Source organism: Crotalus tigris, unplaced genomic scaffold (genome assembly GCF_016545835.1).
Source record: "Crotalus tigris isolate CLP2741 ecotype Arizona unplaced genomic scaffold, ASM1654583v1 scf7180000024461.5605484, whole genome shotgun sequence".
Classification (NCBI taxonomy): Eukaryota; Metazoa; Chordata; class Lepidosauria; order Squamata; family Viperidae; genus Crotalus; species Crotalus tigris.
In genome coordinates this window covers 1,700,502-1,722,355 of record NW_024100632.1, presented here as the reverse complement: position 1 = coordinate 1,722,355, position 21,854 = coordinate 1,700,502, and the positions used below count along the sequence as shown (strand labels likewise).

General features: G+C 43.0%; 1 protein-coding gene across 6 annotated transcripts in view; it reads left to right on the top strand.

The window, feature by feature from the left end:
• The window catches only part of TAOK3 (TAO kinase 3), a 63,576-nt gene that overhangs the window by 7,857 nt on the left and 33,865 nt on the right, over positions 1–21,854 (top strand). For 2 of the 6 annotated variants that reach the window (XM_039332521.1, XM_039332523.1), the window contains exons 2-7: positions 12,473–12,579; positions 15,490–15,600; positions 16,179–16,388; positions 17,319–17,390; positions 19,359–19,460; positions 20,278–20,323. In XM_039332521.1, the coding sequence (XP_039188455.1) occupies positions 16,269–16,388; positions 17,319–17,390; positions 19,359–19,460; positions 20,278–20,323 (340 nt within the window). In that variant the 5' untranslated portion in view covers positions 12,473–12,579; positions 15,490–15,600; positions 16,179–16,268. Of the gene's footprint in view, positions 1–4,431; positions 4,546–12,472; positions 12,580–15,486; positions 15,601–16,178; positions 16,389–17,318; positions 17,391–19,358; positions 19,461–20,277; positions 20,324–21,854 lie in introns of those variants that run through there. The other 4 variants (XM_039332525.1, XM_039332520.1, XM_039332522.1 and 1 more) reach the window with 3 other exon arrangements.

Genomic DNA, 21,854 nt, shown 5'->3' with positions numbered 1-21,854 from the left:
GCTTGCGTTCTCTCCCTTGTGTGGAAAACTTGGATATCAATTCCTAAGTAAATAAGAGAGGTGGAGAAGAATGCATCCTGGAAAGTTAGTATCCTTCTGAAATCTTGCATTAGAATCGATTTATTTTTATTTTTTTTATTCCCCAGTTAGTGCAAGAAGACATTATGGGTATCCATCAAACTTTTACATGCTTCCTAAGCTAGATGTTTAGTTGTTCTTTAGGTGAAAGTTGTGTTTAGGCTAATTGGGGAGGGGGGTACACCTAATACAAAATGACAGTCTTGGAAGGGATCCTGGAGGTCTTCTAGTCCAACCCCCTACTCAAGCTGGAGACTCTCAGTTAAATGAAGAAGAGGATGAAATCCGTTGTGAGTTGGCCTAAGCTATGTTTAGCTTTTAGCCTCCAAAGGCATCTTTAAGATTATGATGAGACCTCCTGTATGTATAACGTAGCAGCAAGAGAGCCTGTTCAGTTTAATCTCATTTGCCCAGCCTCCTAATGACAGCCATAGGGCCTGCCATCTGTTCAAGTCCACCGCAGTAGTTTTCAAATGCATGCCTAAATTGGTTTTGGCCAAATCCTGAACATTAAGCTGGTCTTGTGTACCACTTAATTTTTATGCAGTTGCTTTCACCCAAAGGCCAATAATCATAAACTGGTTTTGTGGCTGGATGGCCCAGTTCCACTTGATCTTGAGAGGGAAACCCAATGTTTCCATCCTTTCAAGCAGCCTGAGTCAATGTTTCTCAACCGTGGCAACTTTTAAGATGGGTGGACTTCAATTTCCAGAATTCCCCAGCCAGGGAACGCAGCAGAATATCAAATGGGCGATCTCAGAATCTCTCCTTTTTCCAGAGAGATTTTGGTCTGCCAGAATTCACTGTCCGGCCATTGATCTCCATCACAATGCAGTCCACATTCTTTCAGTGACATCCAGTTCACCATGAATCCCCACCAAAAGTTCTCCATTCAATTTTTTGGGGGGGAATGCTGGCTGGGGAATTCTGGGAGTTGAAGTCCATTCATCTTAAAGTTGCCAAGGGGTGAGAAAAACTGGCCTAGGTATATATGTGTATAGCAGGTTAGAGAGGAAGAAGGAGGCATTATTTGTATATATTAGAAGCTGATCTGCTCCTGCGTAATTTAACGGTGTTTATAATTGGATGTCAGCATTTCCAAAGCGGTTAAAAAAAAATGGATGGAGAACTTTTGGAGGGAATTCATGGTGAGCTAGATCTCGCTGAAAGAGTGTGGATAGCATTGGGGTGGAGATCAATATCCAGACAGTGAATTCTGGCTGACAAAATCTCTCTGGAAAAAGGAGAGGTGGTGAGATTGCCCACTTGATACTCCAGACAGCTGCTTTTTATGAGTAGACTGTGGGAACTGAGGTTTTTCTAATCAGCTTGTGATTTGAACAGCTAAGCATTGAGGGATTTCAATCAAGCCCAAATCTCTAACATAACCTATTTATTTTATTTTAGAATTGACCCATCTTTATTTTTTACGGCCATATAATTCGCCAAGCCTGATTTCTTCATCTTTTCCAGAAATGGCTTCTTAACTATTTTTTAGCTATTAGGAAGCTTTGCAACAACCTATTCTAGAGCCCTGGGAAAAACTCCATCAATCCTTACTAAAAGAAATTTTAAATTATAATTTTAATGACTCAAAAATATTCTTGTGGTGGGGCTGGAAGAAAACAGCAAATGGTTGAGTAGAACATTGGTTTTTGGAAAGCTACCAATGGATAAGGGGTCCAGATGAATTTGAAATAAGGTATTGAAATTAATTTTAAGAATCCTCCTCGTGGATAAATGCTGTTGTTTTGAAGTAATTGAATTAAAAACAACATGATATGATGGGACTTTGAAGGCTGGGCACAAGAGGAACCCGAAACAATGAAAGATTGCAATTAAAGGGGAAGAATACTTAAATTTGGTTTATTAATACAGGACAGAGCAAAGTATTTTAACATTGGATGAACTGAAAAATATTTGTGAACAATGGATCCAGAAGATAATTTTAACAGTGTCTGCCATTATAAATATGTGTTTAAGAGAGTTTATGGAAGAACAGGTTTTACTAGACACAACTAAAACTGATTTAAAAGGGGATTTAAAAATGACAGGTTGCAAGAATGATGTAGAAAAAGTTGTTATACTGGATATACAGATGAAACTTGCTGATGCCTTAATAATTAAAAAGGATATACAAGCAACAAGCCAAAAAAATGACCTGGACAATTTTCATATATTGAATTTCGAAAGAGACTTGTTAAAATTTTAAATCCTTTTGGGATGGGGCAAAGAAAAAAACATCAAACAAAACCAAAACATTTTTTTAGCATATTTTTGTCTTGTCCATGCAAATCTCTAAAATCCTTCTTCTATATCTTCCTCGTTTGATTTCACCCCTTTAGTTTCTCATTCACTTCATTCTGCTGGAAACTTCTTGTTTAGCCCTCCATCCACTTTCAAAACTCGTTTTAATTATCGATTGCCCTTCCATTTTTCTCTGCGCCTCTGCGATAACAATTTGGCAACACTTTTTTCTTTCGTGCCTTCTACCCAAGTTTCGTTCCTTTCTGGCACGTTTTTTTTCCTCCTGCCAAGTTCTAAAATAACTTTTTTTTTCCCCCCTGAATTTTAAGTTTTGTCATTTCAAAGTCCCTCGTGGTCCCCATTTTTAAGGCTGAGAAGCAAACAACAACACGTTAATTATCTTAGATCCACACGCGTCAATAAAGGAGAGCCCAAATTCGCTGGCATTTTGGCTTTTAACAGCAAGTGATAGATCGGTGAAGAAATTAATTGCTAGGCGTGTTGTTTCGAAGCAGCGATAGCAACTGTTATTTTGAAACGGGCCCAATTCTGTCTGCAGTTACTTCACTTATGCATATGCTATCAAAATGAAGTCTGCTGACATTGTCATAATATTTTGGATATAAACTTCAACATGTTAATTTTCCAGCTGGTTCTCTGTCATCGGCACTCTGCCTATAAGTAAAGACGCTATTGATAGTGAAGGCAGGCATTTGTTTTCCCTCTCTTGAGATTTTAACCTTACCCTCCCTCCCCCCCTCGGCTTTCTTTCCTACCCTTTTCCAAAGCCAGGTTGTCTGGTTCTTTTCCTGTAAGTTGCATGATACTGTTGATAGTGTAGCGGGCTGGGGAATTCTGGGAGTTGAAGTCCACAGGTCTTTTAAAGTGACGGAAGTTGAGAAGTCCAGGCATTTTCAAGTTGCTAAGGTTGAGAAACGTAAAGCATGCCGGCTGGGGAGTTGAAGCCCACACATCTTAAAGTCAGCAAGGTTGACAAAACACTACATCAGAGTAAGAATGGGCAAACTCCTTGTAAATAAGAGTTGCTCTCTTGCTGATTTGGTTGCAGAGTTTGTTTTTCTGCCCCTGTTAATCCACTTGGAAGCTGGAATATTTTACTGAGGGGTTCAAGAAAGCTGCAAGGAGTATCAGTCCTTCCATTCCTGGCCATCCAGTCCGAGCTGAAGAAGCTTCTTGGATGAGAAGCGAAACGTCTTCAAAGAAAAACAAGGAAGTCCAGTGGCCTCCCGAAAAGCACCTTTGGGAGGTTCGTGAAAACTGTTCTTGCAGATTTGCACAAATGTTGGGGAGAAGCTTACCAGAACAGCAAGGGAAGGAGTCATAATATTGGAACACTTCATTTTGCTGATAATACTGCAGAACTACCACACCCTCAAGGCTGAGCTGGAGCCAAAAATTTGCTGGCTCTGGAAGAAGATGCATGACTAGATGGCCTGTAACAGTTCTTTCCTTTCCAGTTTACATTCCTCTCTGCTTTGCTTAAGATCACCAAACACTCTGTTCCAATCTCGGTGGACTTGGGAATAAAGTTTTAAAAGCAGGAATGTTGTAAGCTTGGTACACACTTTCTCCATTGCGATAGTAGCCATGGTAGTTGATAATCCATGGTTAGATCTCACGAATGAAGGCGAAGATAGATAGATAGATAGATAGATAGATAGATAGATAGATAGATAGATAGATAGATAGATAGATAACCTTTATTGGTTGATCGTTTTAAGATTTCAACCAAACAAATCAACCCCATAAGAACCTAAAAGGATCAACCAATTAAACAAGAAATTAGACCATAGGAACCTAAAGCTATTCCTTTTTCCTCCATTCTCCCATCCCCAGTCTGTTCACTGCAGCAGGCGAATTATTAATTTAAAATGTTGGTAGTGCTCAAAAAAGAAATATATGAAAGAAACTTAGGAAGTTTTCCAAAACCCCGTCTGCAAATGACATCTTCTTCTGTTCTTCCTGGGGTGTAACTTTTTCATACTTGACTCATCTCCAAATCCCTTCTTGGACATTAACTGTTTGGGAGCCAGAATTGCAATGCAAGTCCCTTTAGCAAAATGATTTCAACAGCTGTCGATGTTCTCCTGATGTTGCTCTATTCCAGGGGTCTTCAAACTTGGCCCTTTTACGACTCGTGGACTTCAACTCCCAGAGCAAAAGTGTTTATTTCAAACCCCAGAGGTATCTTTCTACTAGGTAAACAGTCTCTGAATTTAGTTGAATACCAAACAAGAGCACAAGCTAGGTGTCTTTTGTGTGTAGCAGTTTAATATATTTGATATGTTAATTAATAGAGATTCTGTTCTATTCTATTCTATTCCATTCCATTCCATATTCTATTCCATTCCATATTCTATTCTATTCCATTCCATTCCATTCTATTCTATTCTATTTCTCCTTGGTTCTGGGTTGTATCTCTCTTTAATAATCTTCCATTCGTTCCTAAAAATCTCCTACTTGGGTGGGTGAGGTCAGCCACGATATTTCTGAAGACATCTGATGAACTTTGAAGTCTTCCCGTCAGGTGTTTTGTTTGCTTTCAGGACAGGTTTTTTCACCTTTTTATCTGTCGAGTAGATTGGCTGAGCAAGACGTTTAGAGTAATAAACAATCAAAATGAAATGGGAGGCTTAGCTTGAGAGTAAGCCAACACTTGTTGGGTTTTTTTTGACAGCGAGTAGGTGTAAGACTTGTTAATGATTGTTTCTCTGTTAATAGTCTCTCACCTCTGTGGAGTTATGCAAAGTCTCCTCTTTGTATTCCTGGATTGGATGGGAATGTATCTGGGTTTTGCGTTGAAGCCTTCACTTTCACGGAGTATAAAATACGCTTGCTAGAAGCCAGTTTAGGAGGGTGTTGCTTGGACCCCAGGTGATCAAGGGCGTACAATTTAGAGGCAGGCATCCCCCACTCCCCGGACATGTTTTCAGCATTAAAACTTATCGTGTTTAATCCATCACTGGAGATTTTTAAAAAGAGGCTAGACAGTCACTTGTCTGAGATGGTATAGGTTCTCCTTCTTGAGCAGGGGGCTGGATTAGAAGACCTCCAAGGTCCCTCCCAGCTCTATTCTATTCCTTCTGTAAGGACCCACCCCACTTTGCATCTTAAGAAGACAGAACTCTTGGAATAGCTCTTCCAACAGGAATCCTTTATTAAGAGAAAATGGTTGCAGGCATGCTAGACAGGACTTGGGGTTCAAGCTCTCCCATTCAAGGTTTTAAGGGGTTCCCCAGTAGTCCCACCCAATCAACCCCCCTTCCAGTGATAGTTTCAAGTATCACAATTCCATCCCCTTTCTTCTTCCGTCTGGATGGAGACTTCAGATAACTACATGAAAGGCAATTACTCTTCTTTGATATGTTAAAGCTTAGAGGCCACAATAAACACACATTCAGTCCTTTGAAGTGTGCTGAAGGAAGTGAGGGCCATAAAGCCCCTTTGCTCTCCCCCTTTTCTCCCTCTTATGGCAGAATCCAGAGAAGGCAGAATTGGGAGTTTCTATGTTTGATAATTAAAGATGAAATATAATTGGATTCTGACATCCGGCCCCTCTTAACAATAAGAGAGATCCACCTGAAAGAAAACACAAGTAAAAAATTTAGTTAGGCTTGTTAGGATACTCTGTGTGAAACTTCTTCAATAGCTTCGGGGCTCTGACGTGACGTTTATGGACCCACTCATTTTGTGAGGCAGGGAGGTGTTTCCAGGCAACTAGGTACTGAGTTGTTCCACGATATCTCCTAGAGTCAAGGATCTCTTTTATTTCGAAGTGTTGTTCCCCCTCCACCATGATTGGAGGTGGTGGGGGGGGGATTTTTGGCCGTAGAGGTGACTGATGCTCTCTTTTCAGCAAGCTGCAATGAAAAATTGGGTGTATTTGCCTGAGGTTTTTGGGTAATTCTAATTCTACTGTTACTGGATTTATGATCCTTTTAATTGGAAAAGGTCCTATATATTTTGGTCCAAGTTTTTTACAGGGCTGTAGGGACTTTAGGTATTTTGTAGATAAGTACACCATTTCTCCTATAATGAATGGTGTAGGCTCAACCCTTTTTTTATCGGCTTGTGCTTTGTATGCCCGCCTAGCTTCATCTAGTGATTTTCTGACTATTGGCCAGGTGTTTTGTAGGTTTTCCATCCATTCTTTCAGTGAAGGGATCGTTGGTTCTTTTGGGGTTAACTCTGGCATAGGGTTGAAACTTTGGCCGTTGGCTATTTGAAAAGGAGTGTAGCCTGTGCTGGAGTGGACTGCATTATTGTAGGCAACTTCTGCAAAAGGAAGTAAGTCCGTCCAATCACTCTGTTGGAAATTTAAAAAACATCTCAAATATTGCTCAAGTACCGACTGGCAGCGTTCCGCTTGTCCATCTGTCTGAGGGTGATGGCTAGATGTCAGTCCCTGAGTGGTCCCTAAGAGGGATAAAAATTCCTTCCAAAATGTAGACGTAAATTGCACTCCCCTATCAGAGATGATGCGTTGGGGTGCCCCGTGCAATCTGTAAATGTGCTGGATAAAAAGTTTTGCTAAGGCCTTTGCAGTGGGAATTTTTTGGCAAGGGATAAAGTGCACCTGTTTGGAAAATAGGTCCGTGACTGTCCAGATAACAGTATTCCCATTGCTTTCAGGCAATTCCACTATAAAATCCATGGCTATTTCCCTCCAGGGGGCTGAGGGACTTGCCACTGGTTGTAACAGCCCTGGCGATTTCCCTTGCAACCTCTTTGCTGATGCACAGGTTGGGCAGCTGGCAACATAACTTTCTATGTCCTTTTTTATTGATGGCCACCAAAATTGCCGTTTAATTAAGTGTAAAGTTTTTACAAATCCAAAATGCCCTGCTGATTTTGTGTCATGGCAAAGTTGCATGAAAGTTAGTCTTTGAGTTGTTGGTATATATAACTTTTCCCCTACCCAAGGCAATCCGTCTCTCATTGTGCACACATGTTTGTTTTTCTGGAACCAATCATCTGTTTCCAAACTTTTTCTGAATTCAATCCCAGTTTGGCTGTCCAGTTGTGGTTTTATTTTGGCTTGGGTTCTTGTGGTTACTGGCGCTGCCAGTTGTGATTCTGCCATTATTGGTCTAGAGTCTGTGGTTCGTGCGCTGTTATATTGGGGCATGCGAGATAGTGCATCTGCCAGGAAGTTCTTTCTTCCTGGTAAATGTTTGAGCTTAAATTGGAATTGGTGAAAATGCTGGGACCAGCGGGCTTGTTTGGGATTGAGTTTCCTGGAAGTTTTCAGGGCTTCTAAATTTTTGTGATCAGTCCATACCTGGAAGGGGATTTTGTTGCCTTCCAGGAACTGTCGCCACGTGAGTAATGCCCAACGTATCCCATAAGCCTCCTTCTCCCATACGGGCCAGCGCTGTTCTGTTTCCGTGAGTTTCTTAGATGTATATGCACAGGGTTGCAATACTGCATCATCATTTTCTTGTAATAGCACAGCCCCCACTGCCACATCACTTGCATCTGCCTGTATTATGAAGGGCTTGTCCATATCTGGGTGCCTTAGTACTGGTTCGGCAGAAAAAAGTCTCTTTAGTCTCTCAAACGCTGCTTGGCACTCCATTGTCCATGTTAGTGGCTGGCTAGGTTTTACTGAGGATGTTCCCTTCGTTTTTAGTAAGTTGGTGAGGGGCAAGGCTATCTGTGCAAATGAGGGGATGAATTGGCGGTAAAAATTTGCAAAGCCCAGGAAACTTTGTAGTTGCTTTCTTGTGCGGGGTGGTGCCCATTCTAATACTGCTCTGACCTTCTCTGGGTCCATTTCAATGCCCTGTGGGGATATGCGATAGCCTAGGTAGTCTATCCTTTCCTGGTGGAATTCGCATTTTGAGAGTTTGGCATATAGGTGAGCGGCTCGCAGCTTCTTTAAAACCGCTCTGACAAGTTTGACGTGTTCTTCTTTTGTTTCGGTAAAGATAAGAATGTCGTCCAAGTAAACAAGGACCCCCTTAAACAGGTGCTCCCTTAGAACGTCATTGATTAATTGCATAAAGACTGCAGGGCCCCCTTGTAATCCAAATGGCAAGACTTTGAATTGATAGCACCCCATGGGGCAGTTAAATGCAGTCTTCCATTCGTCCCCTTCCTTGATTCTCACGCGATAGTAAGCTTCCCTTAAGTCTAGTTTAGAAAAAATTTTCCCTTTCGATAGGTGTGACAGCATGTCTTTCATGAGGGGCAGCGGGTATAGGTTGCTTTCACTGATTGTGTTCAGGGCCCTATAATCCACGCATAAACGTAAAGAGCCATCCTTCTTCTCTCTAAAAAGGACCGGGGCAGCCACTTTAGGCTTAGCTGGTTCAATGAAACCTCTCTCCAGGTTTTTTTTTATAAATCTTTCCATTTCCTCCTTCTCCTTTGGGCTCATGGAGTATAATCTGGGCTTCGGGAGTTTTGCCCCAGGCTTGAATTCAATGGTACAGTCTGTGGGTCGGTGGGGGGGAAGCTCATTCGCCCTCTCCTCACTGAAGACTTCAGCAAGGTCCCTATATTCCTCTGGTATTTCTGTTAATCTTTTTTCCTCTCCTATGGATGCTTTTTCTATTCTTGATTCTGGTAGCCTCTCTTGGGGTTTTAAGTCCATAGGGTCCCCCTTCGGGAATTTGATTTCTGTCGTCCTCCAATTTACCCAGGGGTTCCATTTTTTCAACCATTCCATCCCTAGAATCATTGGGCATTCCATACCTGGGGTCACCACAAACGTTAAGTCCTCTTCATGGTTGCCCAGGGAGAGGTGTATTGGCAGAGTGGCTAGGGTAGCTGGCACCCCCCCTGCTATGGATCCATCTAGCTGGCCAAATGAGATTGGTTGTTCCAGTCTCCTGGATGGGATGCCCAGATTCCCCACTAGTGTTGGGCTAATGAGGCAGCGGGTGCAGCCAGAGTCTATTAAGGCTTTCACCTTCACAGCTTCGGGCATGGGGGGGATTAATATAGTCACTGTTTTGAAGATGGGTGTGATGCGTCCACTTACCAGGGGTTCGCCTTCCGAGCTGTCATCTGAGGCATCCACCGTCCCTGTGGTGTAGGCTGGAGTTCTTTCCCCTTGGTGAGCAGAGGTGGGGTTTTCTGCAATTTCCATCATTTTCATGGCTGTTTCTTTTGGCTTAGCTGAATATCCTCTGGGTTTGTTGATTGGGGATCTGTCTGGGTTGTGCTGGGGGGCCTTTGAGCGGCATTCTACAGCTCGATGCCCTTCTCTTCCGCACTTGAAACACCCCATCTGCTTCTTGGCTGTATCCGATGATTTCACCGGTTGGTGTGTCAGCTCAGGCGGGGGGCGGCTCCATTGTTTTCCTCGGCGATGCCTCTTCAATATGTCGATCTCTGCTTCCTCTGCCAAGACGTACCATTCCTCAAGTCGATGTGGGTCTCCTCGGGGCAGGCAAGCATCATATAGATCATAGTTTAGTCCGTCTTTGAAACGGCCAAGGAGGATGTCTTCTGGCCAATTCAGTTTGCTGGCAATGGCTCGGAATTCTTGTGTATACTCAGCCACTGGGCGTTTGCCCTGCCTCATCGTTGTTATTCTTTCACGGGCTTTGCGATCAGCCAGGGGGTCTTCAAATCGTCTTCTCAACGAGGACATGAAACGGTTGAAGTTACTGAGTTCTGGGGCATTGGAGTCATGCAGGTTCACCACCCAATCTGCAGCTGGTCCATCCAGGGCAGATTGCACGATCCGGATGCGGGCTTTGTCGCTGGGGATGTCCTGCCCATATTCCTCCATGTAGCTGAGGACTTGGGTTAGGAAAAACCCCAAGCGTGTTGGCTCCCCTTTGAATTTCACCTCCAACGGTGGACGTCTTGGAATGGATCGGTGCCTCCATTGTGGGTGGTAGTGTCTTCCGTCCAGATTTCCATCTGTGGTCCGGTAGGGGGTGGGAGCTCCTGGATCAGTAAATGTCCCTGGGGTTGCAGGTTCCACGTCCCCCTCGGTGTCTCTCCCTTTGTGGCTCCAGGAACTGGGGCGGGCGTAGGGCTCAGGAATCTCCTCTCCTAGGGAGCTGAGAGTTCTCTTCATCAGGTCAATAGCTCTCTCTAGGATCCAGTCTGAGTACGGCATACAGCTTCCTCCCTCTTCACTTGCGTGCAGGGATTTCTCCATCTCCTGCTTCCATTCTGGTTGCTTGGTTCCCCGTCTCAGGGTCACTTTTCTTGATTCCTTTCCCCACTCGCTTTTCTTTCCAACGCCCATCGACCAGCGAGGCTTGTGGTCCTGTGTCTCCACCACTTCTTCTTCTGAGAAATCTGGCCTCTCGGATCCCAACATCTGGCAAGGTTCCAACTGGGTCAGCGGCTCTCTTTCCAGGGAGTTTTCTCCCTCTCTTGCTTCGTTGTCTGACATGGTAAATTTTTGCAAAATCCCCCGGCAAGGGTCTACCTTCCAGGTGGATTAATTTTGCAAGTCCTGTCTAATGTAAGGACCCACCCCACTTTGCATCTTAAGAAGACAGAACTCTTGGAATAGCTCTTCCAACAGGAATCCTTTATTAAGAGAAAATGGTTGCAGGCATGCTAGACAGGACTTGGGGTTCAAGCTCTCCCATTCAAGGTTTTAAGGGGTTCCCCAGTAGTCCCACCCAATCAACCCCCCTTCCAGTGATAGTTTCAAGTATCACAATTCCATCCCCTTTCTTCTTCCGTCTGGATGGAGACTTCAGATAACTACATGAAAGGCAATTACTCTTCTTTGATATGTTAAAGCTTAGAGGCCACAATAAACACACATTCAGTCCTTTGAAGTGTGCTGAAGGAAGTAAGGGCCATAAAGCCCCTTTGCTCTCCCCCTTTTCTCCCTCTTATGGCAGAATCCAGAGAAGGCAGAATTGGGAGTTTCTATGTTTGATAATTAAAGATGAAATATAATTGGATTCTGACACCTTCCTTCCTTCCTTCCTTCCTTCCTTCCTTCCTTCCTTCCTTCCTTCCTTCCTTCCTTCCTTCCTTCCTTCCTTGTCTGAGATGGTATAGGTTCTCCTGCTTGAGCAGGGGGCTGGACTCTGTTTGTCAGAAGGTCGCTAAAGGGGGAATCATGTGACCCCGGCACGCTGCAACTGTCATAAACACAAGTCAGTTTCCAAGCCTCTGAATTTTGATCAGGTGACCTTGAGAGGTGGCAACGGTCGTAAAGGTGAAAAAAAACAACAGTATTTCAGTGCTGCGGTAATTTGGAACAGGTCACTAATTGAACTGTTGTACGTTGAAGAATACCTGCAGCCAAATAGATTGCCTTGTGTAGGTTTGTGCTCTCCTTCCTCCTGTCTTGAACTCCCTGTTGGTGGGGACGATTGAAAAACACACAAGCGTGACTCATGCGGTTCGGATAGCTGTCCACCCCCAGCAAATGCAAAGCGGGGAAAAAAGCTGGAGGAAAGACATCTGACGTGGTGGATGCCTCATAGCTGCACGTTCCGCATCCAGCCAAACCGTGTGGGCAGCCCCTCGCTGCATTCATCCTTAGTCATATTGTCAGGTGCTTTGCAAACAGTCAGACTCTTGAAAGAACCTCGTTTTGGGAACGAGAAACCATGGACAAAAGACGAAGGATGCTCAGCCAAGCTTAGCAGGAGCCAGAAAAACGAACGTACCTCCACTGCCCTGTATCTTTGACTGTGAGTAGAAATGTCGGTTAGGGTTAGGGCCAGGGTCAGGGTCAGGGTTAGGGTTAGGATCAGGGTTAGTGTTGGGGTTAGGATTAGGGTTAGGATCAGGGTTAGTGTTGGGGTTAGGATTAGGGTTAGGATCAGGGTTAGTGTTGGGGTTAGAGTTAGAGTTAGGGTTAGGGTTAGGATCAGAGTTAGGGTTGACTTACAACAGTTCAGTTAGTGACCGTCCAGAGTTACAAGGGCACTGGAAAAAATGACTCAGATTTGTTTCCAGAGTTATGACCTTGGCAGCATCCCCCCCCATCACGTGATCCAAATTCCGAGGCTTTACAACTGTTGCTGTGTCCCCACGGTCGTGGGATCCATTTAAAAGCAAAGAGGAAAAAGTCCAAGAGGGGGTTGATTGGTAGTTCAGTCAATTGTTCAAAAGTGGCCTGTGATCAAAAAGAAGGTATGCCGTGTATTGTTTATTATAATTATTGCTGCTTTCCCCTTCTCTGCAGGTCAGAAAATCTGCGAACAGGGAGCCAACTGGAACGCTGAAAGAAAAATCACATTTTGCCAAAATGCATTTGAGCCATAGACTGTGGTTAATGCCATAATTGTCCAGGTAGGTGAAGAATTGCTGCTATTGCAGGTAGTCCTCGACTTACTCACCACAGCTGAGCCCAAAATTTCAGTCGCTAAGCAAGCCTTAGCTTCATCCACATCTTTTCTTAATCGCTTCTGGAATTTGCTGGTTAAGTCCATTTGGGATACAGGCAGCGCTAGCCTTATGAGCGAGATTCAGCTCAAGGATTTCTGCCCCTAAACAAGACATTTGTTAAATGGGTTTTGCCTCATTTTACGACCTTCCTTGTCACAGTTGGCAAGGATGGGATGGGATGGGATAGAATAGAGAATAGAATAGAACAGAACAGGAATAGAATAGAATAACAGAGAATAGAATAACAAAGGAATAGAATAGAATAGAGTAGAATAGAATAGAGTAGAATAGAATAGAATAGAATAGAATAGAATAGAGTAGAATAGAATAGAATAGAATAGAATAGAATAGAATAGAATAGAATAGAATAGAATAGAATAAAGATGGAACGGAATGGAACAGAAGAACAGAATAGGACAGAATAGAATGGAATAGAATTCTTTGTGGGCCAAGTGTGATTAGACACACAATCAATTTGACTTTCAGTGTACATACAAGCCGCAAGCGATCAATCATGATCATAACCATCAGAAAAGACATACATCAGAAAAGAAAAATGGTCTTAGGTCCCTTTTTTTCAGTCCTGCCGTAACTTCGAACGGCGACTAAACGAACTGTTGTCCTGAAAGAAGTCCTGACTGGAGGGTTTCTTCTCAGAAGATCTTCCCTTCCTGGAAAGACGGGAAACCGGAGAGCTTGCAGACACCTCCAGAGGGAGAATGAGATAACTGAAGGCCAGAGTGATCTCATCACTAATAAAATGCATATTCTGTATATGAGGACATCTCCAAAATTCTGTTCTCCTTTTAAAAAAAGAAAAGAAAAAGAAATGAAATGGAAAAAAAAATATCCTTCCATGTCATGAAAAGTGCACCTGGGGGAGATTTTTGGGTTCCCCAAAGAGGGGCTCCGATTAAGAGACTGTGCAGTGCTGAATTGGGTGGAGGAAAGGGAAAGAGGGGAGGGTAACCAGACCCTAGAATCTCTCAGGGTGTATCTAGTAGGCTAGAACAGGGGTCCCCAACCCTCGGGCCGTGGACCAGTACTGGGCCGCGGCATGCCAGCAACTGGTCCACACAAATGAGCAGAGACCCATCTGTGGGATGCAGGCAGCACACAAAACCACGCACCCTCCGGTCTGTGGAAAAACCTCTCTCCACGGAACCGGTCCCTGGTGCCCAAAAGGTTGGGGACCTCTGGGCTCGAAGGTTAGCCTCAACTTACAACCACTCATTACAGTGACCGTTCGAAATTGCATAACACTGAAAAAAAAGGGACCTATGTCTGTTTTCCATACTTAACGACCGTTGCAGCATTCCCATGATCCAAATTCGGGCATTTGGCAACGGGTTCATCTTTAGGACGGTCCTGTGATTCCCCTTCTGGGCGAGCAAAGTCCACGGGGAAGCCAGATTGCCTGAACAACCGTGTTGCTGACTTTTAACATCTGCAGCGATTCGCGTAACGGCCGTGGCAAGGAAGGTCGTAAAATGCAGGCCAAAGTCACTGAACCACTCTCTCGCTTAGTAACTTGAGTTTTGGCAAGTTTCTGTCCGCCAGTGTAAGGAGATAAAAAGGTCTCGCTGTCTCGTCTCTAGCCTGGGTCTGGCATCCCTTAATAATAATAAAGTTGGAAGGGACCTTGGAGGTCATCTAGTCCAGCTCCCTTGAACCGATGGGGGGGGGGGGAGGAAAAAATAAATAAAATTGCAAACATTCTCTGGCTGGTAGGATGTAAAATGGGCGAAAAATCACCTCGGGATCGGAGAGGAACAAGTTTGATTCACCTCACAGCTTGTCTCTTTTCAGCCGCAATCTTTCCTTTCATCCGCAGGCATTTCGTAGCCATTTCCCCCCCACCCACCCCCCACCTTCGTGTTTTCCAAAATACCCTGATTTTTCTCAGATTTCTCCCCTTCAAAGGCAGATCATCTGCAGAAATGAGTCACTCCCATTGGGACGGGTGATATCATTTTCATTATTCGGCCTTTCAGAATTTTGTAGTTTGCATCTCTGGGCGAAGCACAGATGTGTGTGTGGGGGGAGGTCATTTGAGGTTTTCAAAATACAGTTTTGCTGAAGTAACGTCGAACAAGATAAACACAATTCAGGGAATTGTTCATTTAGTGACCGTTCAAAGTCACAACGGCAGTGAAAAAAGTGACTTAGGAATGTTTTTTACACTGACAGTCACCGTCACGTGATCAAAATTCAAACACTTGGCAACTGACTCATATTTACGACGGTCGCAGTGTCCCCGGGGTCACGTAATCCCCTTTTGCGACCTTCTGACAAGCAAAGTCAAGGGGGGGGGGTCTGGATTCACTTAACAACCGTGTGACTAACTTAATAAATGCAGGGATTCCCTTAACCAGGGTGGTGAAAAGGGTCATGAAGCAGGGCAAACTCACTTAACTGTCTCACTTAGCAACAAAAATTTGGCTCAGTTGTGGTCGTAAGCCGAGAACCACTTTATAAATATTTGAAAAAATTTTTTTTCATGTAAATGGTTCTTTTTTAAGAAGTTTGAAGGAGAATGGGGAACGAATCTATTATATTGAACTGGGGAGCGATCCCATCCAATAAGCTATGAGCTGAAAAGAAAGGGAAAAGAATACAAAGTTAGCTGATTTGATTCAGGTTAAAGTGTAGATTTTATTGCTGGTAACTCTCAATTGACCTTTGTTGATGGTGACTGAATAACTAGGCTTTAAAATTTATTTATAGATGAGAGTTGAGGTATTTTATCCTTTCTAATCCCCAAACCCATCAATTGCAGGTTCATTTTTCTCTCTTTTGTTCCCCCACAAGCAGTCCATAAGAGGTTTCCAGTCCCTGTTAAATGCAGTTGTTGATCTTCCTCTAATCAAGTGGATTTTTGACATCCCTGCCACTTCTATCACCTTCAGCAACCATTCTTCCATTGTGAGTAATTCAGAATTTTTCTGCTTGGAGGCATATAATAGTCTTCCAGGGCTCTTTTCTAATTGACTGTCCATTTAATGTTTTGATATTTTAACTATTTTTTTACTTGTTTTATAAGCCACCCAGAGTTACCTTGTAGGGGGAGATAGCAACATAAAAATTAAGACAGGGAGGAAGGAAGGAAGGAAGGAAAGAAGTAATAATAGTGACCCTGGGGGATGCTGCAACGGTCGTAAATGTGAAAAACGGTCATAGGCCACGCTTTTCCAGGGAACGGTCACCAAATGAACAGTTGTAAGTCCAGGAATGAGAAGCGTGAGGAAACCAGCTCCTTTGCATTATAACAATATTTTTCAACCTCAGGAGCTTTAAACTGTTTGGATTTTTAACCACCCAGAATTTCGTTTTATAAACTTCATTTATAAACTTCCCACAAAATGGAAGGGGCAAAAAAATAATAATAATCCCAAATAGTTTTTTCTGAATTTCTGTACGGAAAGAACATGAAGCGAAAACTCTGGAAAAAAGAGGTACTTGAATTTAACCGCCTTATTTTTTTTTCTACCCCCCCCCCAAAGGCTCTGAACCACTTGGAAATCCCATCATCAATGAAGGAGGAAGCCATCTTGTATTTTGAAGTGGGGACGAGGTCCTAATTTTCTCCCAACATGCGGAAAGGGGTGCCAAAGGACCCCGACATCACCGAGCTCTTCTACAAAGATGATCCTCAGGAGCTGTTTGTGGGTTTACATGAAATTGGACATGGGAGTTTTGGGGCAGTTTATTTTGTAAGTAGCTTTTGCTTTCCGTTCTCCCTCCCTCTCCTTCCTCCATCTTTTCCCCTCCCTCCCTTCCTCTCTCTCTCTCTCTCTCTCTCTCTCTCTCTCTCTCTCTCTCTCTCTCTCTCCTGGCTGAGAAATTCTGGGAGTTGAAGTCCACAGGTCATAAAAGGGCCAAGTTTGAAGACCCCTGGTCTAGGCAGTTGTTAACTTAAACGTCCACAATTGGGACCTGGGTCTTTCTGTTGCTAAGCAATGTGATTGCTAAGTGAGTCCCATCCAATTTTTTTTTTAACCGTGGTTGCGAAGTTATAAAGTGAATCACTTGGTCACTAAGAGATTCCAGCTTCCCCTGTTGACTTGGCTTGTTGGAAAGTTGCAAACGGCCATTGTGTGATCCCAAAAACTGCAGAGCTTGTAAAATTGGGCTCAAGTCACTTCACAACCACTCTTGCTTGGCTGGCTAGGGAATTCTGGGAGTTGAAGTCCACCCATCTTCAAATTGAACTGGGATAGGACAATCTTTGAGGAAGTTCTTCAGCATCCTTTCTCCAACCGGAGAACTTGAAGAATCCTCCTCTGAAGGATAGATATGTTTAAGGGAGATTGTTCCTAAGAGGATCAGCAGCAGTGATAGTTGATTTAAAGGTAAAATTTCATGCATGCCTCCAAAGAAAAAAAAACTTCCTGGAATTTTTCAGCCCTTGACGAAATTAATTTTGAGGAGCTGGCACCTAGAAATTGGAATACTTAAGCAGGCCGATACCTTGGTCAAGATTGCTGTAGTTCTTGAAGGCTTTTAATACCAACCTTCACCCAGAACAGAATGAACTCTTAATCCAGGTTGTCTTCTGATGACTTCTTGACCCTACAAGAAATGAGAACATTAATTCAGTTTTATTTCTCCCCCCCCTCCCTCCCTCCTCCTTCCATTTCCAGGCCACCAACGCCCGCACTAACGAAGTGGTGGCAATCAAGAAGATGTCTTACGGCGGAAAACAAACTAACGAGGTAGGAAGGACACACTTAAAGCTTTGGTTCTGCAGCCACTCAGCAGTGCTCTAAAGATGCGTGTTGTTATTTGCTGCTACTGTAGAAAAAGGAAGCAATTAAAATTTAAAAAAAAAAAAAGGATGGGACCAGCATTGGTTGGTGAGCTACATATGTTAAAATTTGAATCATTTCCAAACGCTGCAAGATATGATCCATACCTCTCAGGGGCCTTGGGATATGTTTCTAATAGAATCTGAACTCTGAATCTCTATTCCATATTTTGTAATAAATCTGTTTTTGGTTTTGGTCCACTAGGTGGTTTGCTACCTGTGTAGGCTTTTACACAAATTGTAATGTGTCACCTGTATGTGAATGTTTAGGAAATCACTGCCAATATTAAAAATAGAATAACAGAGTTGGAAGGGACCTTAGAGGTGTTCTAGTCCAACCCCCTGCTCAGGCAGGAAACCCTATACCATTTGAGACAAACGGTTGTCCAATCTCTTCTTAAAAATGTCCACTGTTGGAGCAGTTACAACTTCTGGAGGCAGGTTGTTCCACTGGTTAATTGTTCTCACTGCCAGGAAAGTCCTTAGTTCTAGGTTGCTTCTCTCCTTGGTTAGTTTCTATCTGTTGCTTCTTGTCCTGCCTTCAGGTGCTTTGGAGAATAGCTTGACTCCCTCTTCTTTGTGACAGCCCTCAGATACTGGAAGACTGCTATCATGTCACTTCTCGCCCTTCTTTTCATTCAACTAGACATCCCCAATTCCAGCAGCCGTTCCTTATATGTTTCAGCCTCCAGTCCCCTGATCATCTTTGTTGCTCTTCTCTGTACTCTTTCTGGAGTCTCAACAACTTTTTTACATCGTGGTGACCAAAACTGGATGCCGTATTCCAAGTGTGGCCTTACCAAGGCCTTGTAGAGTGGTATTAACATTTCACGTGATCTTGATTCTATCCCTCTGTTAATGCAGCCTAGGACTGTGTGGGCTTTTTTGGCACCTGCAGCACATGGCTGGCTCATATTTAAAGAATTGTCCACTAGGACTCCAAGATCCCTCTCACATGTACTACTATTGAGCGGGGTAGTGTGTTTCTGTCCCTCTCTTCATTTGCTCAGGGCCACATGCAAAGATTGTCCTGGCCCCTCCAGAGTCGTGTTCGTAAGATGGTCAGGTTGAACTAAAAAATAGCGAAGTGCCTGAGATCCCTCATGGATGGTCCTTAACGTATGACCACATAAGACCTCCAAATTTCCATTGCTGAACATCACAAGTTGTTATAAAGGAATGTTGCCTCCTTTTACGACCTTCCCTGCCACAGTCATTTAAGTGAGTCACTCCTGACTCACAAAAAGGGATCATACAACCCGGGATGCGGCCCACCGTCATAAATGCAAACCCAGCGTCTCAATTTTAATCGCGGGACCACAAGGATGCTGCAAAGTCCCGAGTCGCTTTTTCCCGAGCGCCATTGTAACCTCGAATGACGGTTAAACAAATGGTTGTAGGTAAGAGGACTCCCTGCACTCTTAAGTAACTGCTTGAGGTAGTGTGCATTTTTTTATTTTCCTTATTTACAGATTTGTGTGCTACCTTTCTCACCTAGAGGTGACTCCCGTTTTATTTTCTCTTTTAATACGAGCTGCAGTGTTGCATAATCTAATTCTGATTGCCCTGGGCAACTATTAGCCTTGGATAAGTGCCCTTTGGTCTTTATATCTTAAAGAGATAAGAAATAATGAACATTTCCTCCTAATCTTTTTTGTAAGCCCAAGGAACAATGTCCTTCCTCAGCCATTCCTAGTCATAAAACTCATGGTGAAGAAAACTGCAGGAAGCAAAGCACTTTGATCTCAGCTCAGCAATTTCCCAGTTTCTCATCTTCGGAATTTTCTTGATAAAGCGAATCTTGATATTCACTTCCCTTCCTTTTTTTCCCTCTCTCTCCTACCCTCCCCTCCCCTCCCCCTGTTTTAATTAACAGAAATGGCAGGATATTATCAAAGAAGTCAGATTTTTGCAACAGCTGAAGCACCCGAACACCATAGAATATAAAGGATGCTATTTGAAAGAACACACTGCCTGGGTGAGTCGTGCCTCTGCGAGGTTTTTTTTTTTTTTTTTTTTAGATGTTTTGCGCCAAGATGGTTTCTTAGAACGGATGGAAACATAATGCTAGATCTTTCGTTTGGCTTTCGTTCTTTGGGGGAGAAACCTTTCCTTTCCAGAATGGAGCTATTATCCCTCTTCTGCTGTTGTCCTTTAAGCTGCAGCCCTAATGACATACCCAAAGGAACAGGAGATGTTAAGGGCTGTGTCTTAGAACAGAACAGAGCTGAACAATAGAGTTGGAAGGGACCCTGGAGGTCATCTAGTTCATCCCCCCCCCTCCAATTGAGCAGGAGAGTCTATGTGATTCCGGACAAACGGCTGTCCAGCCTCTGCTCAAAAGCCTCCACTGATGAAGCACCCACAACTTTCCTTAAGTTGCCTCGCACACTTGATAAGGGCATGGGTCCTTTAGAACACCATGATTCCCAAATGATGCTGGGAAGTGTAGTTTGAGGCAGTTTCACAGTCTTCCTCTTCCTCCTCCTCCACTCTGCAAACCTCACTTCCTTCTAGCGTTGATGGTACTATCTAGTTGGGTAATGAAACCTCTGCAAGAAGACCACCCAGCTCAGAGGGCACCAAAGACCCCACAGTCCTCCTCCTTTTCATCCTCCCCTCTTCTCCCTCTTCCTCCTCCTCTTCCTCCTCCGCTCCACAGACCCCAGCCCCTTCTAGCAATGATTATGTTACCTAGTTGGGTAACGAAACCTTGCAAGAAAAGCAACCAGCTCAGAGAGCACCAAGGACCCCACCGTTCCTCAACAGCTGCATTTCTTTCTATCTTTTCACAGCTAGTGATGGAGTACTGCCTGGGATCCGCTTCAGATCTGTTGGAAGGTAAGTCTTTTGACCTCCCACAGTGTCTTTAAGGCAATATGGCTGAGGTTTTCAAGGAATGACATGCAGCATTTCTTAGGCCCATCGCAGTTCCGTACAGTGACCGCCCAATCTTCTCCTCCTCTTTAGTCGACGGACGGTTTCTGTCCTACATCCCTTTGGCTGACTTCTCTAGCTTGAAAGCTTCCCGGCAGCCAGCCTACGTCTGAATTAATGGCCTGGGGTCTGGTTTCCATCTTTCCACGCTTCGGTTTGGCCGGGGCTCAGAACGGCAAGCGCGTGGGGTAGATCAGGAGGACCTTTCCCAGCCTTTTCTAATCGTCTGCTGCCAATTTCCAAGACCCCGGGCCCAGCCGTGTTTTATTTCCGTAGTTGGCAACCGAGCTGACAGACTTGGCTAAGAGACTCTGGCCCGAGATGCTTTCCTTGCGCAACATCTTGATTTAAAAGCTGGAAAAGGAGGGTCTGTCTTTCTTTGGTGGCACTAGGATAAATCCTCCGTGGTAGTTTCCCACACTCTCATTCCCTGGGTAGAAGCAGAAGGATGAGATATGGAGAGGATGGGCTCCTCCGTGGGCAGGAGAAATAAAAAACATGTTTCTCCCCCGGGACCCCCATTTTTCCAGTCTACATTTTAAGTGCTGGTGGATTACAGACCTAGACCATTTATGAATGTATGCATGTGTGTAATTTTATTTCATTTCATTTCTTTTCTTGTATTTATTTTTTCATTTTATTGTTTTATTTTATTTATTTTTTCATTTTATTATTTTATTATTTAATTTATTTTATTTATTATTTTTCATTTTATTATTTTATTTTACTTATTTCATTTTTTATTTTATTATTTTATTTTATTTATTTCATTTTTTATTTTAGTTATTTTTTCATTTTATTATTTAATTTATTATTTTATTTATTTTATTATATTTATTTTATTTTTTATTTTATTTATTTTATTATATTTATTTTATTTTTTATTTTATTTATTTTATTATTATTTTATTTATTTTGTTTCATTTTATTTTATTATTTTATTTTATTTATTTTATTTTTTATTTTATTTATTTTTTCATTTTATTTAATTTAATTTATTATTTTATTTATTTTGTTATTTTATTTTATTTATTTCATTTTATTATTTTATTTTATTTTATTTTTTATTTTATTTCATTTTATTTTATTATTATTATTATTTTTTATTTTGTTTTATTTTATTATTTTAATCTTGCCTTTATTATTTTTATAAATAACTTGAGGTGGCAAACCTCCTGTTTTCCCCACAACAACAACAACAACTTTGTGAAGTGGCTTGGGCTGAGAAAGAGGGAGTGGCCCAAAGTCACCCAGCCAGCTTCCATGGCTAAGGCAGGACTAGAACTCACCAACTCTTATTGACCAGCCCAAAGTCACCCAGCTTTCATGGCTAAGGCAGGAGTAGAACTCACCGTCTCCTGGGGATTGGCCCAAAGCCACCCAGCCAGCTTTCATGCCTAAGGAGGGACTAGAACTCACAGCCTTCCAGTTTTTA